At 43.4% G+C, this 16,003-nt stretch overlaps 1 protein-coding gene across 1 annotated transcript in view; it reads right to left on the bottom strand.

Annotated features, from left to right (window-relative positions):
* ZFP2 (ZFP2 zinc finger protein) overlaps positions 1–16,003 on the bottom strand; it is a 46,107-nt gene that overhangs the window by 28,739 nt on the left and 1,365 nt on the right. The window contains exons 3-5 of the mRNA XM_077746248.1: positions 11,855–11,981; positions 10,595–10,690; positions 784–2,759 (exon numbers count right to left, since the gene is read on the bottom strand). Coding sequence (XP_077602374.1) covers positions 784–2,759; positions 10,595–10,690; positions 11,855–11,981 — 2,199 coding nt within the window. The remainder of the gene's footprint in view (positions 1–783; positions 2,760–10,594; positions 10,691–11,854; positions 11,982–16,003) is intronic.

Here is a 16,003-nt window from a genome sequence, read left to right as displayed (position 1 = left end):
ATTAGAAATTGTTTTAGGGACACCTGGTTGGCTCAATCTCACAGTTCATGGGTTTGAGCCCCACGTGGGCCTCTGTCCTGACAGCTCAGAGCCTGGAGCCTGCTTCAGATTCTGTCTCCCTCTCTCTCTGCCCATCTCCCACTCGTGATCTATCTCTCAAAACTAAATAAACATTAAAAAAATTTTTTTTAATTGTTTTAAAAATTTGGGAGATTGTTAGATGTAGTTTGGAAAAAACTAGAAGAATAATAGAGTAAGAGAACAGATTTTTTTCTTTCTCTTTTTTAATGATAACAATGCACAACGTTTGACAACAGCTTTGGAAAAGGCAAATTCCAGAGACTGAGGTAGTTTGCAGTTTGTTTTTTATCTATTATTTGGTCTACATAAGCATATGTTTTGCTACCGGCTCATACGGTCGGTGTCTTTGAGAAATCCAGCACTCCTACCCCCAGATTTTTCTCATGTTTACCTATCACACCTAGTGTATAGTGCTCTATAAAGAGATAGAAAAACCCCATCTTTTATCTTACAAGTGGTTAAAATCAGTATTTGCAACTGTGGTTTACTTGTCTTGGGATATTTTCAAGTGACTGACAGGTACAAAAGTTTTCCACATATTTATTACGTACTCAAGGCTGTTTTATCCTTAGAATTTAATATCTGATGGAGACAAAATTAAAATTAAAAAGTTTTCTCATGTTTGTTACATCTATTAAATCAATCTCAAGTATGTATCCTGTGATGAGCTTTGGTTTAAGGCTTGCACACATGCAAATCTACTTTCAAGGAATCCTCCTCAATGTGGATCTTATAATGATTAGTAAGGGATGACCTCTGGCTGAAAGGTTTGCCACATGTATTACATTCATAGGGTTTCTCTCCAGTATGAATCCTCTGATGGGCAATCCGTGATGAGCTCTGTCTGAAACTTTTCCCACACGTGTTACATTCAAAGGGCTTCTCTCCTGTATGAATCCTGCGATGCTGAATAAGAGCTGAACTCTGGCCAAAAGATATCCCACATTCCAGACAGCGATACGGTTTCTCTCCTGTGTGAATTCTCTGATGGTTACTAAGGGAGGAGTTGCACCTGAATGTTTTCCCACACTCGTTACATCGATAGGGCTTTTCTCCAGTGTGAATTCTTTCGTGAATGATAAGCGTCGAGTGGGAACTTAAGGCTTTACCACATTCATTACAATTGTACAGTTTCTCACCGGTATGGATTATTCGGTGTCTGTTAAGTCGGGAGATGGAAGTGAAACCTTTCCCACACTCGTTACATCGATAGGGCTTTTCTCCAGTGTGAATTCTTTCGTGAATGATAAGCGTCGAGTGGGAACTTAAGGCTTTACCACATTCATTACAATTGTACAGTTTCTCACCGGTATGGATTATTCGGTGTCTGTTAAGTCGGGAGATGGAAGTGAAACCTTTCCCACACTCGTTACATCGATAGGGCTTTTCTCCAGTGTGAATTCTTTCGTGAATGATAAGCGTCGAGTGGGAACTTAAGGCTTTACCACATTCATTACAATTGTACAGTTTCTCACCGGTATGGATTATTCGGTGTCTGTTAAGTCGGGAGATGGAAGTGAAACCTTTCCCACACTCGTTACATCGATAGGGCTTTTCTCCAGTGTGAATTCTTTCGTGAATGATAAGCGTCGAGTGGGAACTTAAGGCTTTACCACATTCATTACAATTGTACAGTTTCTCACCGGTATGGATTATTCGGTGTCTGTTAAGTCGGGAGATGGAAGTGAAACCTTTCCCACATTCGTTACATCGATAGGGCTTTTCTCCAGTGTGAATTCTTTCATGCTGAATAAGAGACGCACTCTGACTGAAGGCTCTCCCACATTCACTGCACTTGAAAGGTTTCTCTCCTGTGTGAATCCTCTGGTGATAACGCAGGGATGAGCTGGACTTGAAGGCATTTCCACATTCGTTGCATAAATAGGACTTCTTTCTGAGGTGAATTCTCTGACACCGAGAAAGGCCGGATGCCTTCCTCCCCGGATTATATCTATGGGGATTGTCTCGAGCGTGGATTTTTTGATGTATAAAAAGGTCGGACCTTCTGCTGAAGGATTTACCACATTCTTTACATCTATAGGATTTCTCCACAGTATGGGTCCTTAGGTGTTTACAGAGGGACGCACTATGGCTGAAAGCTTTCCCACATTCTTTACAGATAAAGGGTTTCTCTCCAGTATGAGTTCTTTGATGTTGAATAAGAGCTGAACTTTGGCTGAAAGCTTTCGAACATTCTTTACATTTAAATAATTTCTCTCCAGTGTGGTTTTTCTGATGCTTACGAAGGGATGAATTGTGAATGAAGGCTTTTTCACATATATTACATTTATAGCATTTCTCTGCTGTGTTGATGTTTGGTTGGTTAAGTAAATTTGAATTCTGCTTGAAGCTATTTCTTTGTATTTCACATTTTGAGGGTGTTTTTTCTCGAGCAACCCTCGGTTGCTTAACAAAGACTGATTTCAGGGTGAAATTTTGGCCACAGTCAGTATTTTTATGGCTTCTTTCTACCGTGAGGATTTTTGTACGGGTGACTGAAATTATTTGTAAACTTTCAGTTTTGTCCTTTTGTTTCTTTAATCTGTCTTCATATATGCAGGGTTTTTCTGATATGAAATCCCAGGGTTCATCCCTTTTGAGTCTTTTCCTTATTAGCTCCTGAAATAATGAATCTTGAGTTTGAGTCGACTTTGTAGTTTTAGGACTGCTCTTATATCCTGGAAAAAAAAATGCTTATGATTCACATGACTCATTCACATAAGTCTTAATGTGTACAAAGAATGATATCTAAATAAGGGTTTGCTTTCTGGCTAAAAGATAGTAGCAAGAGGAAAAAATAAACAGTAATGGATGAGGGCAGAAGGACAGGGTGACTAAAAACATCAAGGAAGCTCATTTAAGGAAGGTGAGAGTTGGGGCGCCTGGGTGGCTCAGTCAGTTAAACATCCGTATTAGGCTCAGGTCATGATCTCATGGTTCGTGGGTTCAAGCCCTGTGTGGGGCTCTGTGCTGACAGCTCAGAGCCTAGAGCCTGCTTCAGATTCTGTCTCCCTCTCTCTCTGCCTCTTCCCCACTCGTGCTCTCTCTCGGTCTCTCAAAAATAAACATTAAAAAAAAAAGAAAGATGAGATTCTATAAGTGACCAGAAGAATGAATGGAGAGGCAGGATTAGAGGATTAGGACATGCAGTCTGGTATCCAAAGCCTGTGACAGACTTACACATTATTTCTAAATCATCGTTCTCATTAATGAAATCATTTCTACTGCTGAATGAATGCCATTCCTTTTTCTACCTGCCAAACTTTTCTGTAGCCTTCAGACTAAGTTCCAGTGTTAACTCCTCTGTGTCCCCTTTCACAATCCATTTTCTTTATTATACCACTTACTGCAGTATTTATTTTAATGTATATGCCTAAGGGAGAAAAGTATGAGCATATTCAGAGACAAGAAAGCCTTCAAAAAAAATCAGCAGTAAAACACTGAAGAAAATAGGAATTGAGGGATACTTCCTCAACATGCTAAAATACATATATTTTACTCCTAAAACCAGTATCTTTTAAAAAAAGTTTTAATGTTTACTTTTGAGACACACACACACACAGAGTGTGAGTTGGGGAGGGGCAGAGAGAGAGGGAGACACAGAATCCGAAGCAGGCTCCAGGCTCCGAGCTGTCAGCACAGAGCCTGATGTGGGGCTCAAACTCATGAATGGTGAGATCATGACCTGAGCTGAAGTCAGACACTTAACTGACTGAGCCACCCAGGCGCTCCTGCTTAATGAAGAAACACTAGAGGTATTTCCACTATGATCAAGAACAAGACAAGGATGCCCATTAGTTTCCCTTTATTGTACTAGATGTATTAATCAGTACAGTTACCTAAGAAATATCAGATGCACAAGGATGAGTAAAAAGGAAGTAAAACTACCCCTACTGCTGATGATATTATACTCCATCTTCATAACTCCAGAAACCCAACGATAAAAACTTGGTCAGTGATGTAGTAGAATAGAAAATTGACATGCTACAGTAAATACCTTCATTGACCCTAACAAAAGATTAGAGGAATGAATTTACAGGAAATGTAAAAAAAACTTCTATGAAGAAAATTTGAAAATAGTCTTGAATGACATTAAATTACATCTGAACAAATGAAATGACCTCTCCTATTCTTGGATGGACCGACTCATTGTTATAAAGATATTTTAAAGCAAATACATAAAAATATTTTAAATCCTATGTCGAGATCAGGATTCCTCTACTTCAGGTGACATTTGGATGGATAATACTTTGTCACGAGGCTGCCCTGTGCAATAGCACCTTCCCTTTCTACCACTCCTACCCTCCCATGTTTTTACACTTTTCATAATAAAACTAAAAATGGAATCTTCTTCCACTTTTTGTTATTTCTTGCAATAGAAGTGAATAGATTAATCTTTTTCCTCTTAAAGATCATATCTAATAAAAAAAAAACTCTCTATTTTATTTACTGTCAGCATGGAACCCAATGCAGGGCTCAAACTCAGGAACCATGAGATCAAGACCCAGGCCGAAACCAAGAGTCAGATGCTTACCTGACTGAGTCACCCAGGGGCCCCGAGACCTCCAATTTTAAAAGTCAGTTTTCTGCACATGAATTTAGAAATATCAATATACAAAAGACAAGCCCTTAAAAGAATACTTTCACTTAAAAAAATACTTTCTAAGCAGAAAATTAGAATACTTATAGAGTGATAAAAACTTCTGTTGAAGTAGTAAATACTAGGGTGCCCGAGTAGCTCAGTCAGTTAAGCATCCAACTCTTGGTTCATGAGATTGAGCCTCGTGTCAGGCTCTGCACTGACAGCATGGAGCTTGCATGGGATTCTCTCTCTTCCTCTCTCTGCCCCTCCCCCACTCACTTTTCTTTCTCTCTCTCTCTCCCTTTCTCTCAAAATAAATAAACTTAAAAATAGTAAATACCAAAGCCTTCTGGCTAACTCAAGACAATGGTAGGTCAGTGTAAGCAAATTTTCAACATTACTTCCCCAAATGATAAGAAATAACTTCATGACTGAGATTTCTATCCAAGTCCTCATCTTCAACATTACTTGAGGAAGAAGAAAGAAGATACCAAAACTTGTAAAATAAATGTGAGTTAAGAGGAAAAAGTGGGGGTGCTTGGCTGGCTCACTTGGTGGGGCATGCAACTCTTGATCTTGGGGCTGTGGGTTTGAGCCCCACATTGGGTGTAGAGGTTACTTAAAAATAAAACCTTAAAAAAAAAAAAGGAAAATGTGGGCATAAAGAAGATTACAGAGCTCCAGAACTATGTCTCCCTACCTAGACAACAAATGAACTGGCAGAATCTAGCTGATGCAACAATGTTGAAACCGTGGAATCTATCTGAAGGCTGGCAGCTTCTAACAGAAGGCTTGCTCAGTAAATTACAGTTTAATTTCAGTCAGTAGCAACTACTCATGCCCCAGCCTCCAGCCCATGGCAGGCTGCTGTACTGGCATTCTTTAGATAGCTTGCGGGAAGGAGCCAGGATGATAAGAACCTTGTTCTCCAACTATTGTGGATCTGGGTTCTGTCAGAGGGTTATTGCTTGGGATCGTACAGGAGGTACAGACACAAGGCAGGTGGCCATTGTTGCCCCACTGGCTGAAGCAGCTGCCCTCTCCCACTCGCATTTTACCTCTTTCCCACATTTGGGGATCACATATTTAAATATAAGGACATTCCAAAGTAACCGCATACATGGGGAATTTAGAAGTCATCATATATGCCAAAAACAAAGACACAGGCTCAGACTAGCCTTCATCTCAGAAAAGCTTCGTCTCACTTGTTGATGGCATGATCTTATACGTAGAAAATCCTGAAGATTCCACACAAAAACTGTTAGAACTAACAAACTCAGCAAAGCAGCAACAGTAACATAAAATTCAGTTGTGTTTTTTTTTATACACTAACAATGAACAATGCCAAAGAGAAATAGACAAGATGATTTCATTTACAATAGCATCAAAAAGAATAAAATACTGTGGAATTAACTCAAAGAAGGAGGTGACACAGCTGAAAACTACAAACACTGCAGAAAGAAAGAAGACATGAAAAGACACCAGGTGTTCATGGATTATAAGACTTCATATTAAGATGGCAATTCTACTTGAAGTGATCTACGGATTCAGTGTTATCCCTATCAAAATTCCAATGCTGCATTTTTCTTTTCAGAAATAGAAAAGCCCATCCTAAACTTCATATGGAATCTCAAGGGACTCTGAAAAGCCAAAATCATCTTGAAAGGGAAGAACAAAGTTGGAGTATCACAACTTATTACAAAAGTGTACTGATTTCAGAACTTACTGCAAAGTTATAAGTAATTTAAATATTGTGGTACTAGCATAGACAGACATATACACTAACAGAATAGAATACAAAATCCAGAAAGAAACCCTCACATATATGATCAATGATTTTTGACAAGGATGCCAAGACCATTCAATGAGGAAGAGACAGTCTTTTCAACAAAGGGTGCTGGGAAAACTGGATATCCTCATACAAAAAAATCAAGTCAGGCCCTTACCAACTCCATATATAAAAATTAACTCAAAAATGGGTCTATCACTTGAAGACCTAAAACTATACAATTCTTAAAAGAAAACAGGGCAAAAACTTCATGACACTGGATTTGGCAACGATTTCTGAGATAGGACACTAAAATTACAGGCAACAAAAGAAAAAAATAGATAAATAATTGGACTTCATCAAAATTAAAGGTTTTGTGCATCAGAGAACACTATCAGCAGAATAAAAAGGTAACATACAGAAAGGGGGACATGACCAGTAAGCACATGAAAAGACACTCAACGTCACTAATCAGTAAGGAAATGCAAATCAAAACCACCAGATACCACTTTAAATCCATTAGTATGGCTATTATTAAAAAACAAAAGCAACAATCCAGAAAATAACAAATGTTGTCAAGGATGTGGAGAAACTGGAACCCTTATACATTGCTGGTGGGAATATAAATGAATGGGGCCACGGTGGAAAACAGTAGAGCAGTGCTTCAAAAAGTTAAGTAGAGAATTATTGTGTGATCCAGCAATTCCATTCCTTATGTACTCCAAATAACTGAAAGAGATTATCTGTACACCCATGTTCACAGTAGCATTACTCACAGTAACCAAAGGTGGAAACCACCCAAACTTCCAGTGACAGATGAATGGATAAACAAAACGTGGTATATCCATATTAACAGAATATTATTCAGCCTTAAGAAGAAAGGAAGTTCTGACAGATGCTACAACATGGACGAACCTCGAAGATATTATGCGGAGTGACATAAACCAGACACAAAATGACAAGTGTTAGAGGATACTAATTCTGTGAGGTTCCTAGAATAGTCAAACACAAAGAGACAGAGAATAGAACAGTGGTTACCAGGGGATGAGGGAAGAGGTGGATAGGAAATGAGCGTTTAGTGAGGACAGACTTTCAGGAAGGGATTATGAAGAACTTCTGCAGCTAGATGCTGGGGGTGGTGGCACAGCACCGTGAATGAACTTAATGCCACCAAATCATATGCTTAAAAATGGTTAACGTAAATTTTACATTATTTGTATTTTACCATAATAAAAATATCATTAGGGGATGCCAGGAAGTTTTGTCCACAATGTGGGTAAATTGGAATCTAAATACAGAGACAGCTGGTGGCAATGTCCGAGGTCAGCAGCTCTGGAAAATAGTGGGGCAGCACCTCAAAAGGGAAAGATGTCTCCTTACCTTCGTCTTAAAGCATTTCATTGAGAAAATTTGTATTTGGAAATCCTTCCTCTAAGCTTTTGATATGATGTGTATATAAATCTTGTTAAAGCGTCTGTGAACATTATAACCCAAAGATGTTCTTAAGAGCTGGGAGCTCTCCCTTTGAAAGGTACGCATCAAGAAGGAAGCCTGCAGAGGTCTTGCGCAGGGGAGTAAGATGACCCTATTGACCTTTCAATTCTGGCAGCTACAAGAACAGATGCTGGTGGCAAGACGGAGGTACAAGATCATGCAGGGGACAAGGACGAGATTGACTCAAACATACTGGACATGGCTACAGAGTACCTGGGCTCCGCTTTCACCTCCTAAGAGATTCACTCTTTAAACCACCACCTGCTGTGTCCCTAGGCTGTTAAGGGCAGCACCTTCATGCAAGCTAGAAGACACCCTGTCCTCTGTGGGGCCCACAGCGTGGGGGGCCATCACGGACTCTGTGTGGACCTGACGACAGCCGGGACCAGCCCCCACTTCCATGCCAACAGGCTCCCTGTCGCCTGCAGGCTGATCTCTGCAGAGGGTAAGCCTGGGTCTGTGGCCAGGTACTCCTGACCCCTCACGCACTGCGCGTGGCTCTGGGGGAGAGAAACAAATCTGGTATCGAGGCTTCCCGGGCTCCGTGGGATGTGGTCCCTGCTGCTGTCTCCTGGCACCCGTCAGCACCCGCTGGCTTCTGTTCTCTGCAGCACCCATGCCCCTTCCTGAGCCTGGACTCTCTCCGCATCCTCAGATCCCACCCTCCTCTGGCAGCGTTTGTCCATGCGGCCCCCTCCTGCTCCTCCTCCCCACCNAATTGGTACCCCCCGCCCCCTGCCACATACTCACAGCATTTTGCATCTTCCCTGTGGGTCCTGACCAGCTGTCATTCCACACCCTCTCTGTGCTCATTTCCTGAACACTTGTGTCCCAGCCTTAAACATAACCCCCAGCCAGCAGGACCTGGGTCTTTCTGTCAATGTCACATCGCCAGTGTGCAGCGCAGAGCTCACTCACCCTTTATTATGGGACAGGGAAGCCGTGGGTGAGGGTTTGAACCCAGATCCTCCAGAGCCCTGACCCCACCCCCTCCCCCATCAGCTCTCTGTCCCCAACTGCCACGACAGCCGCCTCCCCTGTTCCTCTCCTCTGATGACTTCTCAGGCTCAGCCAGATTCTTCTTTCCTAACCCACCTCGTAAATGGTGAGGTTTCCTGGGGTTCTGTCCTGTGCTCTGTGCCCCCACCTGGTCAGTTCGAGGCTTCAGCTGCCACCTTTGTACCCAGGGCTCCCTGACGTCCCATTCGAGTCCTCACAGACCTCATACAACTGTCCACCAGCATCTCTACCGGAGCTTTCCACTCGCGCCTCAAGTGAGACCTGTCCCACAGTGAACTCGGCTACACCCTTAATAGGGGACCCCATGTCTTCCCTCCTGGACCCCACTAGAAACATCTTGCCTACATGACTGCAGGGGTCTCCGGAAGGTTCCACGTCAGGTTTTCCTTCACTTTAAGTCTATCCCCCACAATGCTTCCAAGGTGACCGTTCTTATTAAATTCCAATTGTTGCCACCTTAACTTCCTGAACTTAGGAACTAAACTCCTACAAGCTTCTGCCTGGTGGTCAGGCTTACAAACTGCTGGAACAGAAAAAGAAACATTTGAGGAGGCCACCTGAGTCGATCACCTAAGCAGATCAATCAGCGGTGCCAGAATGACCTTCACCTCTCTTTGGTGCTAGAATCCCTTTCTCTAAATCCATCCCAAGCCCTAATAAAAGCAGCCTTCTTTCCCTTGTCCCTGGAGACATGGCTTTGTGAATTATTTTCCACGATCTCCTTGTTTGTACAAATAAAGTTGACCCTGTGAGTCAGTTCCACCTGGTGTAGTCTGTCTACACCTCGCCAAGTAGCCGGCCCACTTTGGTCCAGTAAAAATTATATAAGGACCCCATGAATGTATTCTCTGTGACGCAATAAGATTATATACAAATAGAGCTCTCTTGCATCCTGCCCAGTCTCGATTCTGTTCCAAGTGGAACTACCAGCTAAGGTGTGTCCCCTTTTCTCTGCATTTCCATGCATATTATATGTACGAACAGCCATGGAATTTTCCTTAAACACCAATTGGTGCTTTCCAATTGGAATATCACCATCGTGCTCCGTGACCTGCCCTGGAGCTCTGGCCACACCAGCGTGCTCTTCTGTCTGGCATGGTGCTCTATGCCAGGGCAGGGACTCGCCACAGCTTCCTAAGCCATGCCTTTATCTAAGGACATCTACATTGCTTCAGAATTGGGCCAATTTTTCTAAACTACCAAGACCATATCATTCTTCTGTTTAAAATCCTTACCTCCATGGGACAGTCCATCTGCAAGAATCGTGTCAAAGCACGTGGTAGTGTGGCCCCTGCCAGCTTTCTGACACCCTCTCCTTTCTCGGCTCCTTCTCTCACATACAGCCCCTGAGCCTCAGGCAGAACGGATTCTTTGCCATTCCTCAAACACACTGTTTGCTGACGGAACACCTGAGGTGCCGCCCTCCTCCAAGAACAGGAAAGAAGAGAGGAGATCCTGAGAGATTCACTTGGGAGGTGATTACCACAGAGGAGGCTCCCGCCTGGGGCCTCAGTGTCCCCTCCCCACCACATCTGGAAGACAGAGGCCCCTGAGAAACCCCCCACCAGCATCTCCAAGCCTCACCATCCACTTAGTAAACGGTCTGCTGCCCAAAGCAGTTCCCGGGCTCCTCAGTCCCGGCCACTCACCTAGAGAGGGGCCTCCAGGACTTTCTTTGTCTACCCTCCAGGGGTCTTCTCCTTGCTGCAACAGGGAGATCACTTTTGGTTTGGAAAACAGGAGTCCTGCTCACAGACAAAAAAAAGAAAGAGACAAAAAAGACTTTGTTTCAACTCAAAGAAGCATTACCAATCTAAGTAGAAAACTCAGGGGATGGAACAAAGAGCTTTTGGGGACTGCTCCAGCTGTGCCCCCATGATGTGAGGGCGTGTGTGAGGGAAAAGGCGAGGGACGTGGAGGACATGCCTTTGTAATAATTAGTTGTATGTTAGAGAAATATGGTAAGCATGCAGCTTTGATTAATGGAGTACCAATGGCTTTCTACAGAAGAGGGACTATGTTCGATGTACAGACTATGTATTTGTGAACAGGTACTAGGTCCCCAGTTTAAAATGAGAAAACACTGGCATGCCTGAGTAGCTCAGTTGGTGAAGCATCTGACTCTTGATTTCAGCTCAGGTCATGATCTCACAGTTTGTGACTTTGAGCCCCCATCAGGCTCCTCACTGAAAGCATGGGGCCTACTTAGGATTCTCTCTCTCCCTCTCTCTCTGCCCTTCTTTCATTCACTTTGTCTATCTTGAAATAAATAAATAAACTTAAAAAAAAACTTTTTAGGGGCGCCTACGTGGCTCAGTCAGTTAAGCGTCTGACTTCGGCTCAGGTCATGATCTCATGGTTCCAGAGTTTGAGCCCTGCATCAGTATCTGTGCTGATAGCTCAGAGCCTGGAGCTGCTTCAGATTCTGTGTCTCCCTCTTCTCTGCCCCTCCCCTGCTCACTCTCTGTCTCTCTCTCTCAGGAACAAATAAACATTAAAAAAAAATTTAGTTTTTTTAAATGAGAAAATGCTATCTGACTCCCTTTCTAATACAACCCTCATTGGAGTGGAAAAGAGAATTGGGAAAGGCCAGCAGTAGGTTAATGAAGACAGTCGAGGGATGGTCTCTGCTGTGGGTGGAGCAAACAAATCGCAGAAAATCCTAGCAGGAAAATGTTGCCTGACCAATAGGGAATTTCTCACGTGAAAGTATGGCAGCTGTCCCACCATGGGACAAATCCATGCCTATAAAGGGAAAAAAGTTTTAAATATTTAGTTATTTACAGTTTGTACAGTCTTAAGGCAAAGTTCAGCTAAAATTCCTGACGACCTGTGGCTTTTATCCTGGGCAGCAGGTGCCGACTTACCCTCATTTCTGAGTTTTTCATCCACGGGGCAGATTTCCTTACCCAATGAAACCAGGTTACTATAGTTCTCCAGCATCACTTCCTGGTACAAGCTTCTCTGAGAAGGACCCAGCTTTCTCCACTCCTCCCGCGTAAAGAGCACAGCCACATCCTCGAATGTCACGGACACCTGCAATGACAAGCCATCCCAGCTCACCCTGGGCCTCCCATCATACAGAGTGGAGAAGGGTGACANGGTAGATGAGCTCCCATGAAACGCCTCTGATGTTATTCTGGTTTCTGAAGGTTTCAGGTCATTTGTTTAATGAACAATCAGCCAGTGACAAATACATGTTAACCACTTAAGAGATGTGAGGAGGTATTAAGACCATTGGAGCCTTAATTTTTCTGATGGTGCATTGATAGTACATATTCAAAGCTTTAAAATGTGTTTGTTCCTTAACTCACCATTATTATATTTGTATTATAATGAAGAGGACACAAAAATGCACATAGAGCACGTATCACGGCTTTAGTAATAGGAAAAAAAATGGAAACAACCTAAATAATCATTGATGGTGATGGAAAGGTTAACTAGAGGAAGGCACTATCTGTGTGCTTCCTGAAGCTTGAAGACAGTAATAATGAAAACTGAAATATCTCTCTTATATTGAATGCTATATGTGAGCCAGGTATAATTCTTAGAGCTTTATGTTAATCTTTAATATAATCTTTATTTGAAATTTGCAACAACCCTAAGGAGAAGATACTATTATTGCCCCCATTTTACATCAGAGCAAACAGCCAGAGAGGATAAATTTCCCTAAAGTCCCAAAGCTAGTCAGTAGTAGAGCTGGGAGTCCACGCCAGGTGGCTGTCCAGGGTTCCATTCTTAACCATTCCATAAAAGTGCCTCTCAGAACCTACCAAATAGAGTTAATAAATAAATGAGATGCTCCATACAACATAATGAATACCATGTCTGGTTCATATCAAAGGTTCAGATGTTAGCTATTATCACATCAATATAAAATACTGTGCAATCATTAAAACGGGTGGGAAGTCCATATGTGTTAAAAAGACACCCATGATAATGTTAAATACGAAAAGCAGGTTATATGTCAGTGTGCAGTTTGTTCTCATTTCTGATAAAAATTTATATATGTATATATAAATTTTGTATGATGCTACATCATATATATATATACATATATATATATATATGATGCTAAGACGTAAACAACAAATGATTGACAGTGATTATCTCCAGATGGTGGGTTGACTCTTGCAAAACGAGGGGGTTAGGGGCATTGACCTTACACACCGTCAAAAATCCATGTATAAATCTTGACTCCCCAAAAACGTAACTACTAGTAGCCCACTGTGGACTGTTGACAGTCGATTAACACACATTTTACATGCTATATACATTATATATTGTATTCTTACATTTAAGTAAGCTAGAGAAAAGAGAATGTTACTAAGGAAATCAGAAGGAAGAGAAAATGCATTTACAGCGCTGTACTATACTGTGTTCATTGAAAAAAATCTACCTGGAAGTGGACTCCACAGTACAAACCCATGTTCAAGGATCAACTGTACACATAAATACACACACACACGTATATACATCTATGCAAATATATGTGCATATTTTATTCTCTAAAACTTTTGCCATGATTATGCAATATTTTTTAAAAATTATTTTTAAATATTTATTTTTGAGAGAGTGACAGAGCATGAGTGGAGGAGGGAGAGAAAGAGAAGAAGACACAGAATCCGAAGCAGGCTCCAGGCTCCAAGCTGTCAGGAAAGAGCCTGATGAGGGGCTTGAAGTCACAAACTGCAATTTCATGGCCTAAGCTAAAATCGGACACTTAACTGACTAAGCCACCCAGGTGCCCCTTTTTATGCAATATTTTTATGGTAAGAAAAAGCATTAGATTATTTATGTATTGGGGGAAAATACAAGAAATGATCTTTGCTCTCAAAACATTACAATCCAGCTGACACACAAGAAAACCGCCTGCAATGATTTAACCAATGAAAGGAAACTGTGTAGCTGGACAGGATCATATGCCGTTTCCAGTTCAATCCTCATTTTAGAGATGAGGACCAGAAGATTCAGGGCAGTCAAGACCCAGGGCACATAATTTCTTAGTGGCAGAGGTAGGACAATAATTCAAGTTCTCTTTTAACCCAGCACTCGGTATAACCTTCTCTCTGGTCTCTCTCTTTTTTTTTTTTAAATGTTTGTTTATTTTTTGAGAGAAAGACAGAGCGTGAGCAGGGAAAGGGCAGAGAGAGAGGGAGACACAGAATCCAAGCAGGCTCCAGGCTCTGAGTGACAGCATAGAGCCCGATGCAGGGCTCAAACTCACAAACTGTGAGATCATGACCTGAGCTGAAGTCAGAGGCTTAACTGACTGAGCCAACCAGGTGCCCAAATTCTCTCTGGTCTTAAACACCCTGTCACTGACTTCTACACACAAAGCCATACAGTTGACAGACAGCGGCAGGTGAGGTTATGGAGAACACCACGTGGATTCACTCACACACATGGATGGAGAAGATTCTGGCCAAGACAGCAATGTGGCTCCGGTGGAATGGAAGAGGGAGCCTTAGAGAAAAGCAGCCCGAACATGCAATGGCAGGCCCTGGGCCGAAGATCAGACACTAACTGTTTCATGGGTCCGAAACACAGCGTCACAGCAGGGAAGGGCTCTGGTCACAGTGAGAAGGGCTCTGGTCACAGCAGGGAAGGGCTCTAGTCACAGCAGGGAAGGGCTCTGGTCACAGTGAGAAGGGCTCTGGTCACAGTAGGGAAGGGCTCTGGTCACAGCAGCAAAGGGCTCTGGTCACAGCAGGGAAGGGCTCTGGTCACAGTAGGAAGGACTCTGGTCACAGTGAGAAGGGCTCTGGTCACAGCAGGGAAGAGCTCTGGTCACAGCAGGAAAGGGCTCTGGTCACAGTAAGGAAGGACTCTGGTCACAGCGGGAAGGGCTCTGGTAAGGCGAGGGCTGGGTGGGCCCCGAGTACTGAGGGAGGCACAGCAGGATGGATGGACAGTAACGAGCATGAACCCAGAGGCCAGACACACTTAGGTTTGAATTCAGGTCACTGGGCTTCCTTGAGCCTCCGTTTCCTCATGTATAAAATGGGGATAATAACGGCTGCACAGGCACGGGAGTGAGAACAAAGGCAAAGCCCTCAGGAAGTGCCCCAGCGACATTAGTTGCTACTGCCAGATGGAGGCGAGTCATGAAAGGACCCGTATTTCTCGGGTCCTGAACACACGGTACAGCAGCGCCCATCTGTCAGCACTGATAGCACTACTGCAGGGACATCAGTCCCCTCCCACAGCCACCACACGGTGACTATCCGCGAGGGCCCGGCCCCGAAGTAAACACCTGCCGCGCACGGACTCATGTGATCCGCTCACCTGCCCTGTGAGGCAGGCGTGGCTGTGAGCCCCACTTTCCAGGTGAGGAAACAGGCAGAGAGAGAAGGAGCCTTGTGTCCGAGGCCCGCACACAACAACCAAGGAGACTGGTTCAAACCCGGCAGGCTGGCTGGAAAGCCGTGATTCTTGGCCACCGCACACCCTGCCTCTCCACTACTGACACCCCATAGGATCCTCCTGGCTGCTTCCCGAGGAGGCTTCTCTCTGCCCTTGCAATCAACAGACCTCTCCGACTGTGTCCCCTCCGCCATGGCCATTCTTTGTTCATACGCTGGCCTCCGGGATGGGCCCCTCCCCCATTCCACGCCATAAAGATGACAATGGAAGTTTTCTGAGAATGCAGAACAATGTTCAAGAGAATGCAGAAGCAAGGCACATGGTCCACAAGCTTAAGAGAGAAAAAAATGCTAAAGACGATGAGTTGGAGAAACCTAGGGAAGGTATAATGGGAAACTCGGGAGAGGAAAGAAAAAAGCCAAGGGTAGGGAGGGAGACCAGGGCGAGCCAAGGAAGCAGGGCCAGAAAAGAACTGCCAAGTGTGCACCGTTTGTTCTGCCCCCACGTGGCCTCTTACCTGTCAAGTTAGTAATCAGACACTGAATTGAGATTGATGAATAAAAAGTAGTGTTTGTTAGGAAAAGAAAAGAGAAACACAGGACATGGATTGGTGGGGAGGTTAGCTTTCCCTACACAGTCCGCCATCCACCAGGGTGGACCAGCTCTGCAAAGACTAAAGGGCTTGGGCTCCA

This window comes from Crocuta crocuta, unplaced genomic scaffold, assembly GCF_008692635.1.
Source record: "Crocuta crocuta isolate KB4526 unplaced genomic scaffold, BGI_CrCroc_1.0 scaffold218, whole genome shotgun sequence".
Classification (NCBI taxonomy): domain Eukaryota; kingdom Metazoa; phylum Chordata; class Mammalia; order Carnivora; family Hyaenidae; genus Crocuta; species Crocuta crocuta.
Note: the sequence above shows the minus strand (reverse complement) of the source record. Positions and strands in the feature narration are given on the sequence as shown.